We start from the raw sequence: 17,394 nt of genomic DNA, 5'->3' as shown, positions 1-17,394 counted from the left end.
AAACAAATCAATACTATTAACTAATAGCGTAGACTTTAGGGAGTTTTATTCTACAACTAGCTAATTGGCATTTTATATAGTTGTTCAACCTAAACTCAGTCTTTAAGGTGGTGTAGGCATCATACCAACAATGGACATCAGGAACAATTAGATGTTTCAGACGTTAAAAAGAATATTACATACTCAGTTTTATTCTTTTACTGGAATTTCTTGTGTATTTTCATTGTGTTTTTCTTTGACGTTCCTTATATATATGTGGGCTATTAAATTTAAAACTTTTTTTTTTTTTTTTGAGACAGAGTCTCACTATGTTGCCCTTGGTAGAGTGCCATAGAGTCACAGGTCACAGCAACCTCAAACTCTTGTGCTTAAACGATTCTCTTGCCTCAGCCTCCCAAGTATTGCTGGGACTACAGGTGCCTGCCACAATGCCTAGCTATTTTTTGTTGCAATTGTCATTGTTGTTTAGCTGGCCTGGGCCTAGTTTGAACCCACTACCCTTGGTGTATGTGGCTGGCGCCATAACCACTGTGCTATGGGTGCCGAGCCGCCCGGCTATTTTTTGGTTGTAGTTGTCATTGTTGTTTAGCTGGCATGGGCTTGGTTCCAACCAGTCTGGGTGTATGTAGCTGGCGTCGTAACCACTGTGTTATAGGCACCAAGCCTAAAAAACAATTTTTTAAAGGTTATTCATTTAGGATGAACAGAGAAACCCTCAAGTAAATAATGAGGACTTCATGGGCAAAAAATTAGAATTTTTTTTACATTTAGACCAGTTTGGTTTTAACATTCTGAAATAATTTTAAATTCATATAATCGTGTTTTGTTCTGAATTGTGAAGTGTCTTACAATTATTTGAACCTGAATTTTAAAAAATGTATTATTCATAGTCATTTATTCATTCATTTACTCATGAACATATTAAGTGCCTGCTTTGTATGAGGCTCTGGCTCTGGTGGTAAAAAGAAGTCTTTGCCTGCTGGAGCTTACCACATTTGTCAATTTGACAAAAGGAAGGACAGTTGTTGGACTGATGAAAGAATAACATGGTTTCTAAGAATTTCTAAATAAAGTTTGAAAGTAAGTTGCCCTATTCATGTAATAAGAATGCAGTCAACAAACATTATAATATTAATCTCACTTCTCTTATCGAAATCTCAACACCATTTACTCCAAAAGCAGGTGCAGTTAATAGCCAAAGCAGGCCACAAAGCCACAGCAGTGGAGAGTTTAGCCTGCTTCACGATCATGAGGCTTGGTCCAGCAGTGGTAGCAGTCCAATCCAGTACTTGAAAAGACAGACCAGATCAAGTCCAGTGCTCCAGCACAAAATGCCTGACACATCAGAGAGTCAAGCACATCACAAGATCAAAACTGGTTCCCCTGGAAGTGAAATTGTTACTCTGCAACAATTTTTGGAAGAAAGCAACAAGCTTACCTCAATACAGGTTCGTTTTTTCTATGGTGACCTTAATTTAGGTGAACACCTTAAGTTAAATGTCTGTGATTGAACTTTATAGCTTCAGTTAAGGAGTGTTAAGAAATATCAGCTATTGGGCAGCACCTGTGGCTCAGTGAGTAGGGCACCAGACCCATATACCAAGGGTGGGGTGTTTGAACCCAGCCCCAGCCAAACTGTAGCAACAACAACAAAAAAAATAGCTGGGCATTGTGGCGGACACCTTTAGTCCCAGCAACTTGGGATACTGAGGCAAGAGAATCACCTAAGCCCAGGAGCTGGAGGTTGCTGTGAGCTGTGACACCGGCACTCTACCAAGGGTGACAAAGTGAGACTCTGTCTCTAAAAAAAATAAAATAAATAAATTTTTTTAAAAAATCTGCTATTTTATATCATAAAGTCTATTATATCAGAAAAATAAAAACATGGTTATATATGTTTTTTGTTTTTTTTTTTTTAAACAGTTGAAGTCCTCAAGTCAAGAGAATCTTTTAGATGAAGTAATGAAAAGTTTGTCTGTCTCTTCTGACTTTTTGGGAAAAGACAAACCAGTTAGCTGTGGTCTGGCCAGGTCAGTAAGTGGAAAAACCCCAGGAGACTTCTATGATAGACGGACAACTAAGCCTGAGTTTGTGAGACCTGGTCCTCGAAAGACTGAAGAAACCCACTTCATTAGTTCTTCAGGAAAAACTATACCAGGCACTCAAGGAAAGATAAAATTGGTAAAAGAAACTTCCCTGTCACGACAATCAAAAGATAGTAACCCTTATGCCACTTTACCTCGTGCAAGCAGTGTGATCTCTACTGCCGAAGGAACTACACGAAGGACAAGCATCCATGATTTTCTGACTAAGGACAGTAGACTACCTGTATCAGTTGATTCACCACCAGCTGCTGCTGATAGCACCACTGCAGCTTCTAGTGAGTACCGTTTACACCAATGGTCCTCTCATACGCTTAATGCATATGGTCTAGGTTCTTGTGCCCAAAATGATTTAGCTATAGGTGTGCCTGAGTCTCTATATGCACAGGCGAGAAACTCAAGAACAAAAAGGTCACATTTTCTAAGCCAAACTTTCACTACTTTTAATGTGCCTAGTGATGCGTTTGGAATATCAACAAAGAATAGCATAGGGTCATTTACTGTAGCTCATCCATCTCAGCCATTTTTATCCCTGAATACAGAGTTAGTTAGTAATATAAGTGGGTTAACTCCTAGGCCAGTCACCAGAGTAACAGACCCAGCTTCTGCCTTTTTGGATAAAGCTGCACAAAAAGATAACGAACAGTTTTCTGATAATTATAACTCCAGTGGCAGTAATGCACAGTTTTCTGTAAATACCAATAATCTTGTCACTCCTGCATGCCTCTATCCTGATGACACAGAAACTGAATTGTTGGTTTCTGAGGATAATCAGACTGTTTGGTATGAATATGGTTGTGTATGATCAGAACTGTTGTTTGATACACACTGTGCTTCTCTAATCTGATTTGAAGGGCTGCTGTTGAAATGTGTCATTTGGCTAGGTTTATATTTTTTATTTTAAATTGTTGCATAGTGTTCACCTGTATGTGATGGCATGTATATAAATGTGAATGTGTAACTACATGAAAGCCTGCATGAAACATTAATTGCATTGTACATTTTCTGCATGCCTTGAAAAACCTTAACCATACATGCTCTTCTCTCACATTTTTTGTCACCTGATAAAAGATTGTTACTTTGCTATCCAAAGGCATGTTAAAACAGTTGCATGCTACCAAAAAGGCATATCCAAGTTATATTTGCTTTGTTGCTTCTGAGAAAGAATGTTCATTTTTTCTTTTCCTCCCTCTTCTTCCCCTTCCCTCTCTCTTGTTCTTCCTCTCTTTTGTTTTCCCCAGAATGTATACTTTATATTGCACATGTACAGTATTAGGGAGGAAAGTATGTAAGATGTCATTGTCTTTTGCCATTTAATTATGTCATCTGTCCTGTTTTATTTTCAAAGAAATAGTTAATAATTCAATTTAACACTATATAGCAAATATTAACTAATGCCCATATTTATAAAACATTGTTCAGATTTAAAACATTGTCAATACTCATAAATTTAGTGTTATTCCTAGAAAACCTCATCAAATTTAAATGTGATTTATATAGTGCCTAGGAGCATTTGCATTAATTCTTTTTCTTTGTAACTTTCCTTCATCCGATCAGTACAAGAGTTCTTTCATTCAAGATGACTTACTTGGAAGCAGTTAACAATAGGTTTTCTAGTTCTTTCTTTTATATAAAGTCAAAAAGAAATAAACCAAATCATATTCATTGTGTTGAAAATCTTTATTTTTGCTTCTATTCCAAAATGGTAGCAAGTCTACAAAATGGTGAAAATTGTTACTTCTATAAATATTAAATTGTATATGTATCCTTAAAGCAGAATTTTTTTAAATATACTGTGCTAAAATGTAAAATTAGCTGTAACCATTTAAACAGAAAAAGTATGCTTTTAGTAGAATAAGTTTTAGATTATAAATACAAACTCTCTTTGGCTAATATATACAACACAGAGAAAATATTTGTTAATTCCACTGTCATGAAATTTTACATGACCTTCTGTGTTCATGACACTTTTAAAGCCCATCAGCTAAATTTGAATCTCTAACTTCCAGAATATTAAAAACAAAAAAACGGTATAACCCTTATTTACTTACTGCTGGAGGAGTGTATCTAGCTCTCTTAGAAATGTTTTTGCCATTTTGATTCAGCCTAAATATTGCTGATAACTCAGACTGGCACTTGAAGGAATGTCTTGAAATGTGACTTCTAAATGGGGAGGAGGAAACTATTATTTTATACTTGTTATTATGTTATGTTCTTAGTATTAATTGAACCAAAGAAAAATTCTCTACAAAATCTTTCCTTAATGAAATTTGTATCCTTTGTAGATTAAGGTATCCTCTTACACTGATACAAGACCATTTTGGAGACTAGGCCCCTTCCATTTATGTCTTTGACCACACTTTTTTCCTCCTAGCAGTTACTGAAAATGATTCTAGTGCAGGTAATGAACACAAGTCAGAAATTTTTCATATTTTTTAGTACCACTTAATGTACTTTCTGCATGAATACGTCGTTCTATTTTATTGTCAATTGTTGCTCAGTCCTAACATTATAAATATTTTTGGTGCTAATATTCTCCCTTACCTTCTCTATACCTTAGTAAAATATAATGGTAGATACAGCTCAGATTGGATGGGGACCATATATGACACAAATGTCAATTATTAGTATTATTTATTTTCCATATTGCATCAAAAATTATTTCACAGCTTTTTCAACCTTTTAGATACTATAAATCTGGCCATAACTTTTTGTTTAAAATATTAACTATATTCATTGAAAATACGCTGAAAAATCACACTATTATATTAAAAATCAAGTGATTATTTTACAGAATTAGAATTAAAGGAAAGAAGCATTTTCTACTCAGAGGGTACAGGTATTGTATATAGCATGTTTTCAAAAAGTATATGTCTGTATGTAAGACAGATATATACTATATCCATATGTGCTCAGGACTGACCAAGAATAGGGTCTACACTTCCTCCAGAAACCACACCTGTTGGGGAATCATAGTTCGTTACCTATACTTTTCATAGCACCTGGAATCAAATTTTTATCAGTAGCAAAAACCTCAGAAGTCATATGGAACCAGTATTACCCGAACATTTAAAAAAGTCACCATAATACTTTCTGTAAATGAAATCTTACACAGATGCCCAAAATTAAAACAAATAAAACCTTTAAGATAAAAGTAAAGCTGGGGCAGCGCCTGTGGCTCAACAGAGTAGGGCGCCCGGCCCCATATGCCAGAGGTGGAGGGTTCAAACCCAGCCCAGCCAAAAACTGCAAAGAAAAAAAAAAAAAAAAAGAACAAAAGTAAAGCCACTCTAACTCAGACCACTGCCCTCATTTCCTCTAAGATACCTGCATAAATATCCTACAGCTTCACAAATGATTTGAAAAACTATCTGAACATTTAGTACCCTAATTTTGCTTATGATGAAACTGAACAGGTTTCAATATTCCTGACCTAGCTTCTAGAAATTATACCTGTATGATTTGTGTAACATTGTAAACATATTCTCATGCATTGAGTCGTCTTTGACCAAAGCAATTTTAGCTATAATCAATGTAAGTAGCTATATTATTTTCCTATAAAACATTGCTCAGCCCCGGTTTTCTTAGAAAATAATAACAAATATTTCATGCCAGATGTTTCTGCTGCTGCATGCCAGATTATTTTTATTTTAAAACTGTATGGTGAGGTGGCACCTGTGGCTCAGTGAGTAGGGCGCCAGTCCTATATACCAAGTGTGGCAAGTTCGAACCCGGCCCAGGCCAAACTGCAACAAAAAAATAGCCAGGCGTTGTGGCAGGCACCTGTAGTCCCAACTACTATGGAGGCTGAGGCAAGAGAGTCACCTAAGCCCAAGAGCTGGAGGTTGCTGTGAGCTGTGCCACCAAGGCACTCTACCGAGGGTGAGAAAGTAAGACTCCGTCTCTAAAAAAAAAAACCAAAACTGTATGGTGACTATTTAGTAAATAAACATACTAAGTAAGCCTATCTGATAGTAAGAGAACAAAATATAGACTTTTTAAAAAGTTACAGCTTTTCTAAGAATATTATTTATAGCTTTATAAGTCTTTAAATATTGAGACGTCTATCAGATTAATAAATTTCCTAGTTACAGCTGCCTTCTCATTGCCCTACTCAGTGACAGCTCTTTAGTTTCTTATCTTCATGAATTGTATTATGTTTAACCTTTGATTAAGTAACATGAAATGCTTTTCTCCTGCAGATGTGGACAAAGTACAAGAAAGCAGAAATTCAAAAAGCAGGTCAAGGGAGCAACAAAGCTCCTAATTCTTTTATCCCACTACATGACATGTGGGCCAAGTGGTGAGTTTCCTGCTTAAAATGTAAATGAGATTTGTCTCATTTATACAAACTAACCAAATTAAGTATGAGAACAAATGCACATTGCCTTAACAGTTGTAAATAATGCTTGCTTAATTCATTGACTTTTTGTCCTACTTACTAGTAAAGCAAGATTAGTTGTTAATTGCCGTAAGTTTTTACCTGTCAGTGCAGAAAACAAATCTTTTAAAATTATTTTTTTCTCAGTTTAAATTTAATTTGACTAACGAGTAGTGTTCAAGGAATTCCTTTTTTCAGTTTGAAGTCTTTTTGTGATAGGAATATAGGTTCTCCAAAATTTTCTCGATAACTGATGGGAATAAATTAAATGCCTAGTCTTTGAAGAGCCACTCAAAGAAAAATTGTCTCTGATTTTTCTTTCACACTCTCATTCCCATAGAAATGTCTGGTGCATGCTGTTCTTAGAGTGGCTACCCTGTATTTTATCTCTCTCTTATCTTCAAGCTTTTCTTATATTTTCTTTCTTCTTTCTACCTTCCAACTAAATACAGAGAGAAAAGTGTCCTTCAGTTTCTCAGTATGAAGCCTTTATTTCTGAAGTAACAAGACACCTAGCAACTATAGGAATCATTTTTTAAAATCTTTAAGGAGACTTTTAACAATCCTTCGTGAATAGAGCAGGCAAGAAATACAAACCTTCATTTCTTCCTTGAATCAAGGAGCACTACTGGATTCAACTGCCAAAATTTTTAGAAGGTTTTAGCCCTTACTATACATTGTACTGTTAAGATCTACTGAATAAAGGACGTTCTCTCGCTAAGGGACCAAGTGTTTTAAGGTCAAGTGTTCCAAGAAATACACCAAGAACAATCTACTTTTTTTCATCATTTGTTTCATGGATTTCTCTGTTTGCTTAATGCTTCTGCTAAATATTAGCCCAAATCTAGCCATTTATATTTAGTTGTGTAAATCTAAATTAAATGCTGTAGTATTTTGTGGAATGTACTATATATCAAGATACAGAGAAAATTGTTTTGGCATGTCAGAGCCTTACTTGGTTAGCAGACTGCATGTGTTGGTACTTTTTTTTCCTTAAAGCCAATTATTTTGATGTACTTCAAAAGAAATTCAGTTTATAAGATAAATCTAAAAGATCCAGAATGAAATAGAAGTTATAAAAATTTATAGTGATATTAATCTTTCCATATTCCCTATTAAGCAGCACTAAGCATTCATACATGGATCCAACGTAATGAAAGTGTTTTTCTGAAACATTTTTTCAGTACGATGGTTTTCCAGCAAATGGCATTCCCAATATAAAGCTCTTCTGTTTTAACTCATTTCCCTTTTTTGGTATTGGGTTATGGATGTGTGTTTGTTTTTTTAACTTGAGAGCTGACTGTTACTTAAGAAGTTTTCTTATGGCAAAAATAATGTAAATAATCTGTATTTTGCCAGGAGCTCATTTATTATTAAGGTTATCATTTTTATTAATAAGAATTTTTCTGTTTTTGTCCTTTATAATACATTAAAGTTGACAACTGTTATTGGTACTTTTGAAACATTTGTACACATTTGTTACCTTTAAATATTTGGAAGAAGCACAAAAAAGTAGTTTTAGTTAATCCAGGGAAACATCAATTTTTTAGTAGTTCCAATTTTATATCACAGTTTTATTTTCTTACCAAATCCAGAAAAATACATTGATACTCATGAATGCAAATTCATTATTTCACATACATATCAGAGTAATCACTAAGATCTAAAATAAAAAGATATTGACTATTTTTTAACATTACACTTCTTAGGCTTTCGTTACCAGCTCAAAACTTTTTGGAATAATTATTTCCATATTCCATAGTGTGTGGTTAATGAATTGTGTGTTTCATCACTAACCCATTAGCCATGGGAAAAATCAGTCTCTCTGTAACAGGCCAGGATCAATGTTGCATTCATAATGTTTTCCAAAAGACCACTAGTAAAAAAGATAGCATGTTTAGTTGGCCAGAAATTGATGTGGAAGTTAGATAACTTTTACTTATTTAACTCAATTCCACCATTAACTGAGGTTTTACCACCAAATGCTGTAAAGTTAAATAATCTTGAAACTCTTGGATGAAAGGTGCTATCTATGTAAATGTAAATATAAAGGATTCTTACTAAAATACAAATATTGCACAACAGAAATACTTAAAACCGATTCTTTAAACTTTGAAACATCTTTCTCTCCATCATGACTCCCTAGATTCAAGTATCATATTGGTAATGGGTATCAGGGCAATTGAGAGACCACTGCATGTAAAAATGTAAATTCATGTTTAGGTGGATAAATCAAAAGTAAATGTAGAAATTATGTATTAGCTAAATGAGGTAGGTAACTTAGATTTATATTAGCTAGCATCTAATTTGCACAATTAGGATACATCCTGAACAATTACTGAAAGTTGAAATTTAATAAGCATGAGGAGGCCCAATGAAGGGGAATGATAAAACAGCTTACCTCTCCAGGACACTAATATTCTAAAATAGTGAACCTGCTGAGTTAAGCACATTAGTACTTCAAGTAGAAAATGTTGAAGGATATAGCCTGTAAAATACTGAAACCAAGTAGGTTGACTCTGAGAAAGGACAATTAAAGAGACAACCAGGGAACACATTGAGCCTGCAAAAATACACATTCTCTTCAATTATATTCATCATTTTTTTCATACCATTTCAAGAAAGGACTGGATAATAACCACATGAATATTTTATTTTCTCCAAGATACCTTCAGAAAGAAACTTCGTAGAAAGTCACTCTTTTCCCTTAGATAAACTTACGCGACTGCCAAACGAAACAGTAAAGCCAACTGGAAAATGACTGGAGCCTGACATGTGTTTAATCATCTAGCTCTATTCTAAGGCAACACCTAAACCCCTAAGGAAACCGAAGACATCAATATACAGGGTAATAGTTTTGGCTCAGAGCTACAATAATGTGCTTCAGATCTGGCCATGTGGAAATGTTTTGTCCAAGTTTTTGAATTGATGGTTACCAAAGAGTTCACAAAACACGTTTGTATGTAGCACCTTTCATGCAAGACATGGTAAGAACCTATTTAAAAATCACTGTGCATATTATACAACTGCAGCCACCTCAAAAATGAAGTACTACAGCTAGTGCTGTTTTAACAGTTTATGTCTGGAAGAGAAAGATACTGTACCTAATCTGAAATTACAATGGGAGTAATAACGTATGCTAATTGACTTTTGTGTCTTAAGTTACATTTTATGGAAAAGTGGTGAATTTCTGTTTTTCTTCTCAATCTTGAGGTGTATTTTTTTCTTTAAGCCTTGAATGAGTAATACAAAAGGATCCCATTTTATAATATAAAACTTGATGTACATGTTGTGATATTTGGACAGTGAAAATGCCTTAAAAGGAATGCTTATGGATAAAGTTGCACTTACAACACCTTTCAACAAAACCTGACTTTAAATTCTTTTTCTTTTCTACTATGGGTTTTCTTTTTCAATGCCATTGAAATTGCCATTGTACTTAGAACTGTTATTAAATACCAAATCAATTATTATAAAATCTGTAACATTTCCTTTAAAACTAATGCTAATTAGGGATTTATAGTTGAAAGGCAAAATGTTTATTACTTGGCAATACCTGATGTCAGCCACAGGCATCCAACTCATAACAAAAGAGACATTGTTTGGTTGATTTGTCTTTTAAAAAACATTTTTCATTTTAATTTTTAACTTTGTTTCTCCTTAAAACATTAAGTTCAATTAATATTCACTTATCAAGCTGATATAAAAATAAAACCAAGAGGTGATTTTTATAACAAGTTGTTAGTAATCATTTAAAAGTAACATATCCTTTTAGCCAAGTATTATTCTTTTATCCTTTCCTTTTGCCCTGGAGAACTACCATCAGACATAACCTATAACCTTGTTTAGTTCATTTAGTTTTAATTTTGGGATAAGTATTAGAGGTTTGGGGGAAAAGAGAAGAGATACTGTCAATTATGTCAATCCCAAAATAGGTTTAAATACAAACTAATAACCTACATATATTAATCTCTTATTTTCACTTACAGACTTTATATACAAAGCAACCTGAGATAATCTTTTTGTCTTAGAGATCCTATACAAAGTAGGTAAAAACGTGGAGCCTTTAGAATAAGGTAATATTTTGCCTTTTAGTAACACATGCTGGTACAAATTAAGCACAATTATCCCTGCTAAGTGCAAATTTTTTTTTTAGTGATCAGCTTAGGAAAATGTGGTTCTTTTAAGAATATCCCGTTTGAGGCGTGGCGCGGTGGCTCATACCTGTAATCCCAGCATTCTGGGAGGCTGAGGTGGGTGGATTGCACAAGCTCACTTCAAGACCAGCCTGAGCAAGAGTGAGGCCCTATCTCTTAAAAATAATAATAATAATAATAATAGCCAAGTGTTGTGGCAGGTGCCTGTAGTCCCAGCTACTACAGAGGCTGAGGCAGGAGGATGGCTTGAGCCCAAGTTTGAGGTTGCTGTGAGCTATGATGCTTGCTACAGCACTCTACCAAGGGGAACAAAGTGAGACTCTGTCTCCAAAAAAAAAAGAATATCCCATTTGATTGTACTAGAGGAGAATATGAGAAATTTCATGACTACCGTCCACAGGGGAGGAGAACCTATGGTCTCAAGGGCACATGTGGGCCGCCAGATCCCTAAGTGCAGCCCCTCAACTGAATCCAAGCTTCACAGAAATCCTTTTATTAAAAGGATTTGTCCTAAAAATGAATGAAATAAATAGTAAAAATAATTAAAGGATTTGTTCTATAAAATTTTGATTCAGTCAGAAGGCCACACTCAAGAAGACCAAGGCTACAAGTTCCCCATCCTCACTACTGGAGGTGAAAGAAATAGGTCAGACTTTTGAAATAGTTCCTATATGACAGATGACTCTAGATCAGCGGTTCTCAACCTGTGGGTCGTGACCCATAGGAACTGTATTCAAGGGCTGTGGCATCAGGAAGGTTGAGAACCACTACCTTAGATTTTCCCTGTTTCAGAGGTCATAATTGAAAGGTGATAAAAGCCCAGAAGTCAGAAGAAATTTGTACAAGTGTGTTCACATTTCTAATGTCCTAACAAAGTCTAAACAAATCCTTTTTAATGGCAAAGTGTACATTCCACAATTGAGTTTTAAAATGTAGTTTTAATAATACTATTTTCCACCCCTAGTGGCTTTTCTAGACTAAAATTTTGTAAAGCTCTGTTTTTATACACAGTCGATTAGCTTATTCCTCACTTAAAGAAAAAATCATTGGTTTAAAAGCAAACACCCAATAATAAAGTTTTTACCCATGCCCCCATTTTTAAGTATCTTGGGAGGGGACAAGGCTGGGCACAGTCATTCACAACTGTCAATCCCAGTACTCTGGGAGGTCAGAGCAGGAAGATGGCTAGAGGCCAGGTGTTTGAGACCAGCCTGGGTACAAAAACCCCGTCTCTACAAAAATTTTTTTTTAATTTAGCATGTGGTGGTACCTTCTAGTCCTATAGCGTACTTCCTGCATATGGAGACTAAGGCAGGAAGACCACTTGAGCCTTTGAGTTCAAGGTATCAATGAGCTGTGATGATGATCCTGTACTCTAGCCTGGGGCACGGAGCAGGACTGTCTCAAAAAAGAAAAAAAAAATCTTGCTTGTGGGAATTCTTAATCTCCACTTCCTCAAAATAACCACTATCAACAATTTATTTTTATTTATTTTCAGCTTTTAGCAGAACTGCTGTTCTCCTTTTGGGGGTGGTTATCCAGTTTTTATTTGTTCGTTTTTGAGACAGAGTCTATGGCCCTCAGTAGAGTCCTATTGGAGTCACAGCTCACAGCAACCTCAAACTCTTGGGTTTAAGTGATTCTCTTGCCTCAGCCTCCCAAGTAGCTGGGACTATAGGCACCCGCCATAATGCCCAGCTATTTTTTTGTTGTAGTTGTCATTGTTGTTTAGCAGGCCTGGGCTGGGTTCGAACTCACCCGCCCTGGTGCATGTGGCCGGTGCCCTAACCACTGAACAGGGGTGCCAAGCCCACTAACAATAATACATTTTTTTTTTTTTTTTTTTTTTTTTGAGACAGAGTTTCACTTTATGGCCCTCGGTAGAGTGCCATGGCATCACACAGCTCACAGCAACTTCCAACTCCTGGGCTTAAGCGATTCTTTTGCCTCAGCCTCCCAAGTAGCTGGGACTACAGGCGCCCACCACAACACCCAGCTTTTTTGTTGCAGTTCGCCTGGGGCCGGGTTTGAACCCACCACCCTTGGTATATAGGGCCAGTGCCTTACCCACTGAGCCACAGGTGCTGCCCTATTTTTTTTTTCCTTTGAGACAGTCTATGTCACCCTCCGTAAAGTACGATGCCATCACCACTCACAGCAACTTCAAACTCTTGGGCTTAAGCGATTATCTTGCCTCAGCCTCCCAGGACTACAGACACCTGCCACAATGCCCAGCTATTTTTTGGTTATAGTTGTCGTTGTTTGGCAGGCCTAGGCTGGATTCGAACTCGCCAGCTCCAGTATATGTGGCTGGCACCCTAGCTGCTGAGCTATAGGTGCCAAGCCTCTATGTGCCTTTTGATTTTCCCCCCTTTATATATTCTATCACACATAATAGTTTTATATACCATTTTGCAACTTGCTTTTTTCACGTACAAGTACCCTAAAGATGTAGGGCGGCACCTGTGGCTCAAAGGAGTAGGGTGCCAGCCCCATATACCAGAGATGGCAGGTTCAAACTCAGCCCCGAGCAAAAACAAAAATATGTAAGGTAATTACTCATAGAGGATTAATTGTTGAAATCATTTCTATAATGAGCAATTGTCATAGAAATGGAGAGCTGAATCTCTGAAATGACTAAAACTACCTCAAAGCATCTTTTTTAAAAGGAGCTCAGTGGCTCTCCTCTGTAATCGTAGCACTATGGAAGGCCAAGGGGGGCTTGCTTGAGCTCAGCAATTTGAAACCAGCCTGAGCAAGAGGGAGACCTAGTCACTACGAAAAGTAGAAGAATTAGCCTTGTCCCATAGCACGCGCCTGCAGTTCCACCTATTTAGGAGGTTGAGGCAAGAGGATCACTTGAGCCCAGGACACCAGTGTGACTGCACTGAGCTATGATAACACCATTGTACTCTACCCAGGGTGACAGAGCAAGACTCTCAAAAAGAACCATTTTAAGATGAAATACCGTATTCCTCCTAAAGTGATTAAGATAGTCACCAAACCGAACATAACTAAATATTAACACTTTCAATGCCTTTTATAAATTACAAGTAAGAAAAAACAGTTTTCAAAAATAAATTTATTATAAACATTTGCCCAATTAATTGTTTTTATCAAAATTTAGTATTATGGGATCATGTCCTGTCTTCTTCACAAATGTGAGAAAGTCTTCAGGGCTCAATCCCATGGTTGCAGCATTGGTCATTGGATGAAAGTATACCTTTTCATGTCCACCTTCCAGAAAAGCCGAATCCAGAACAAATTTCACATTTCCATCATCACAGAAGAGTGCCAAGGGTGTGACACAGCCTTGACCAACTTTCAGTTTTTCTAGCATGGATGTTTCATCAGCAAACCGAAGATTTCCACTCCCAACACCTAACTGCTTGGCAAGCTCATTTAGATTAATTTGTCTGTCATGAAGAACTGTCACCAGCCAATAGCTTTTTTTCTTTTTATCTTTAAGAAATAAGTTCTTACTATGTGCTCCTTTCAAATGCTGGACATGTGGCATCATTTCTTCAACTGTAAATACCTATAAAATATCACATAATGAGAAGTTTAAAAACAAACATGCCTGTATATACATGCACACTTACATGTATTTGCCTGCTGGGTTAAAAAGGTTTAGGTGTAGTACTCAGTGCCCTAAATTTTACTGGTAGAAACCTATTTCCAATCCATTACCAAATAATTTTTTTTTGTTTGTTTGTTTTTTTTAAAGACAGAGTCTCACTTTGTTGCCCTCAGTATAGTGCCCTGGCATCACAGCTCACAGCAACCTCCAACTCTTGGGCTTAGGCGATTCTTTTGCCTCAGCCTCCCCAGTAGCTGGGACCACAGGTGCCAGCCACAACACCTGGCCATTTTTTTTGTTGCAGTTTGGCCGGGGCCGGGTGTGAACCTGCCACCCTCGGCATATGGGTCCAGTGTCCTACTCATTGAGCCACAGGCACCGCCCCAAATAATTATTTTTAATTTGGGTTTTTTTTTTTTCAGCCAGAGTCTCACTTTCTTGCCCCCAGTAGAATGTTGTGGCATCAAAGCTCACAGAAACCTCAAACTCTTGGGCTCAAGCAATCCTCTTGCCTCAGCTTCCCAAGTAGCTGGGACTACAGGCGCCCTCCTCAATATCTGTCTAGTATTTCTATTTTTTAGTGGGAGGCGAGAGGCTCACTCTAGCTCAGGCTGGTCTAGGACATGTGAGCTTAAGCAACAACACCTGTCTCAGCCTCCCAGAGTGATGGGATTACAGATACAACCCACTGCACCCACCTGGTTTTTTTTTTTTTTTTTTTTAATTGAGACCATCTTGCTGTATCACCCAGGCTGGAGTGTAAAGTGGCTCAATAATAACTCATGTAACCTCCAACTCCTGGGCTCAAGCCATTCATTCTCCTGCCTCAGTCTCCCAATTGGCTAGGACAGGTTTGTGCCACCACACCCAGCTAATTTTTTAAAATTATTTTTTGTAGGTACTGGGTCTTGGTGTATTGTTTAGGCTGGTCTTGAACTCCCGGCTTTAGGCAATCCTCCTGCCTTGACCTCCCAAAGGATTACAAGTATGAGCCACCCTGCCTGGCCCAAATATAATACCTTGCTATCTCAGTTCCTCATTTAAGGACCTCAGGCAGTTTCCGTTAGGCCAGTTTTCTATTCCAAAGGGATGGCAGAGCTTTCTTTTATTTATTTTTTTTTTTTTTTGTAGAGACAGAGTCTCACTTTATGGCCCTGGGTAGAGTGCCGTGGCATCACACAGCTCACAGCAACCTCCAACTCCTGGGCTTAAGCAATTCTCTTGCCTCAGCCTCCCGAGTAGCTGGGACTACAGGCGCCCGCCACAACGCCCAGCTATTTTTTGATTGCAGTTCAGCTGGGGCTGGGTTTGAACCCACGACCCTCGGTATATGGGGCCGGCGCCCTACCGACTGAGCCACAGGTGCCGCCCGCTTTCTTTTATTTTTAACCTTAACCTTTGGATATTGATATTTACAGCAGCCCTTGACCCCTACTCCTTAGTATTCGATTACATCTAAACCATGTGACAACCATCACTCTACAAATATGTAACCTTGGGGACTGTGAGGAAGCAGGACTAATAGATACAGAATATCAGGACAGCTGGCAATATACACAGGTAGAGAAAAGAGAGAGTATATGACAACATGGGGGTAAGGAAGGCAAGAAGAAAATTTTTGATGTTATATTTGTAAAATGAAGAATACTTTTAACATCTTCCTCTACTCTGAAGATCACTATAATACAGCCATTACCAACTGTCACAAAAGCCTTAGGTAAACTTGTGCCCCAACACCACTCCAATGATACATTGGTTCTGTGAAATATTTACAAATAAATTTTACATAACAATACGCTAAAACACGTTAAATTTATGAAAATAGGGGGATAAACACTTAAGTAACCGCTTTTGGGGTTGGTGGTGATTCCTGCAATGCTGCAAAGGTTAGTTTTGACTCCTAATCAAACTAAAAACTTGAACCTTGGTATCCTGCTAATGTGAGGTGCCTGATGACATAGCAGCCAGTGAACAGACGGCTTACAGCTTGGTAACTCATTTTACGTACGCATAAGGTCGACAAGCTGACCAACACCCCAGACTAGTTTAAGATGCTGTTCTCCATATGCTGCACTAGTTCTTAACATGGATGTAATCAAATCACTCCCTAGAGGAAAAGTTTTCTTGCAATAACCTCACAGACCCAAGATGAGAGGCCTGGGCTGTCTCTGTCGAGCCTCTTTCACACGCTTGAGACCCGAGAAATGCTCCTGTAGCTTCGTTTCTACCCGGCACCTGTTTTTAGCTGCCGAGCCTGGGGCTGCCCTCAGACCAGGGCTGTCCGGCGGCTTAGGGCGGGAACCTCACCTCGGGGTGCTCCACCACCTCGGTGCGGATGGCCAGAGCGCTAAGCCGCTGCTCCAGCGCCGTCCGCAACTCCGTGGCCGCCATGCTGCCGCCGCGGTCGTGGCAGGCAGCATGAGAGTGGGCGCGGCCGCGAAGCCCACGCCCGGGGGGGAAGCGCCTGCGCTGTGCTCGGCGGCGCCGGAAGCTCAGCGCACGGCCCGCGCAGCGCCGCCTGCCGGAGGCGGGGCGCGCCGATGGCGTCATCCGCGGGAGGGGCGGGCTTGGGGAGACCTGCGTGGGCCCTCGGTGGCGCCCCGCTAGCGCCAGGCGCCCGACTGGCCCCGCTTTTAAGTTTTTTACGTCAACGTATCTTCTGTGTAAACAATGAAACCCACGGCAGCAACATATCCTCTCAGTGTAGTGGGCGCCAAGATCCCTATCGTTCTGAAGCTTTTCAACTTTAATTTGCAAATTATGATTTCACATTTTACCTTTTCTGACAGTTTTTCTTTTCTTTCTCTCTCTCTCCCTCCCTTCCTTCCCCTCTCTTCTTCCTTTCTTTCCATTCCTTCCTTTCCTTTCTTCCCTTTTCTATTTTGAGGCAGAGTCTCACTATGTAGCCCTCAGTAGAGCGCTGTGACATCACAGCTCACAGCAACCTCCAACTCCTGGGCTGAGGTGATCCTCTTACCAGACCTTCCCGAGTAGCTGGGACTACAGGCGCCTGCCACGACGCCCGGATGTTTTTTAGTTGTCATTGTTGTTTAGCAGGCTCCGGCCAGTTTCGAACCCGAGAAATGCTCCTGTGCGTGTGGCCAGCGCCCTATTCACGCCGAGCCTTCTGGCAGTTTTTGTTGTTCCAGGAGTAATTAGCTGTGCCAATCACAA

The 17,394-nt window shown here is 38.5% G+C and overlaps 2 protein-coding genes across 7 annotated transcripts in view; one reads left to right on the top strand and one right to left on the bottom strand.

Moving 5' to 3' along the window:
* CCDC88A (coiled-coil domain containing 88A) overlaps nucleotides 1–9,961 on the top strand; it is a 130,780-nt gene extending 120,819 nt beyond the window's left edge. For 3 of the 6 annotated variants that reach the window (XM_053588331.1, XM_053588332.1, XM_053588330.1), the window contains 4 exons: nucleotides 1,180–1,448; nucleotides 1,924–2,380; nucleotides 6,305–6,405; nucleotides 6,936–9,961. In XM_053588331.1, the coding sequence (XP_053444306.1) occupies nucleotides 1,180–1,448; nucleotides 1,924–2,380; nucleotides 6,305–6,369 (791 nt within the window). In that variant the 3' untranslated portion in view covers nucleotides 6,370–6,405; nucleotides 6,936–9,961. Of the gene's footprint in view, nucleotides 1–1,179; nucleotides 1,449–1,923; nucleotides 3,739–6,304; nucleotides 6,406–6,935 lie in introns of those variants that run through there. The other 3 variants (XM_053588328.1, XM_053588329.1, XM_053588327.1) reach the window with 1 other exon arrangement.
* A 3,741-nt stretch (nucleotides 9,962–13,702) lies between these two features.
* On the bottom strand, nucleotides 13,703–16,691 carry LOC128583775 (prolyl-tRNA synthetase associated domain-containing protein 1). The gene is made up of 2 exons (XM_053588333.1): nucleotides 16,528–16,691; nucleotides 13,703–14,178 (listed from the first exon to the last, which is right to left on the bottom strand). The coding sequence occupies exons 1-2, from the start codon at nucleotides 16,609–16,611 to the stop codon at nucleotides 13,744–13,746; spliced, it is 519 nt and encodes a 172-aa protein (XP_053444308.1). The 5' UTR covers nucleotides 16,612–16,691; the 3' UTR covers nucleotides 13,703–13,743.
* Between the last annotated feature and the right edge of the window lie 703 nt (nucleotides 16,692–17,394).

Source organism: Nycticebus coucang, chromosome 4, assembly GCF_027406575.1.
Source record: "Nycticebus coucang isolate mNycCou1 chromosome 4, mNycCou1.pri, whole genome shotgun sequence".
In the NCBI taxonomy this organism is placed as follows: domain Eukaryota; kingdom Metazoa; phylum Chordata; class Mammalia; order Primates; family Lorisidae; genus Nycticebus; species Nycticebus coucang.
This window is presented reverse-complemented; position numbering and strand designations above follow the sequence as displayed.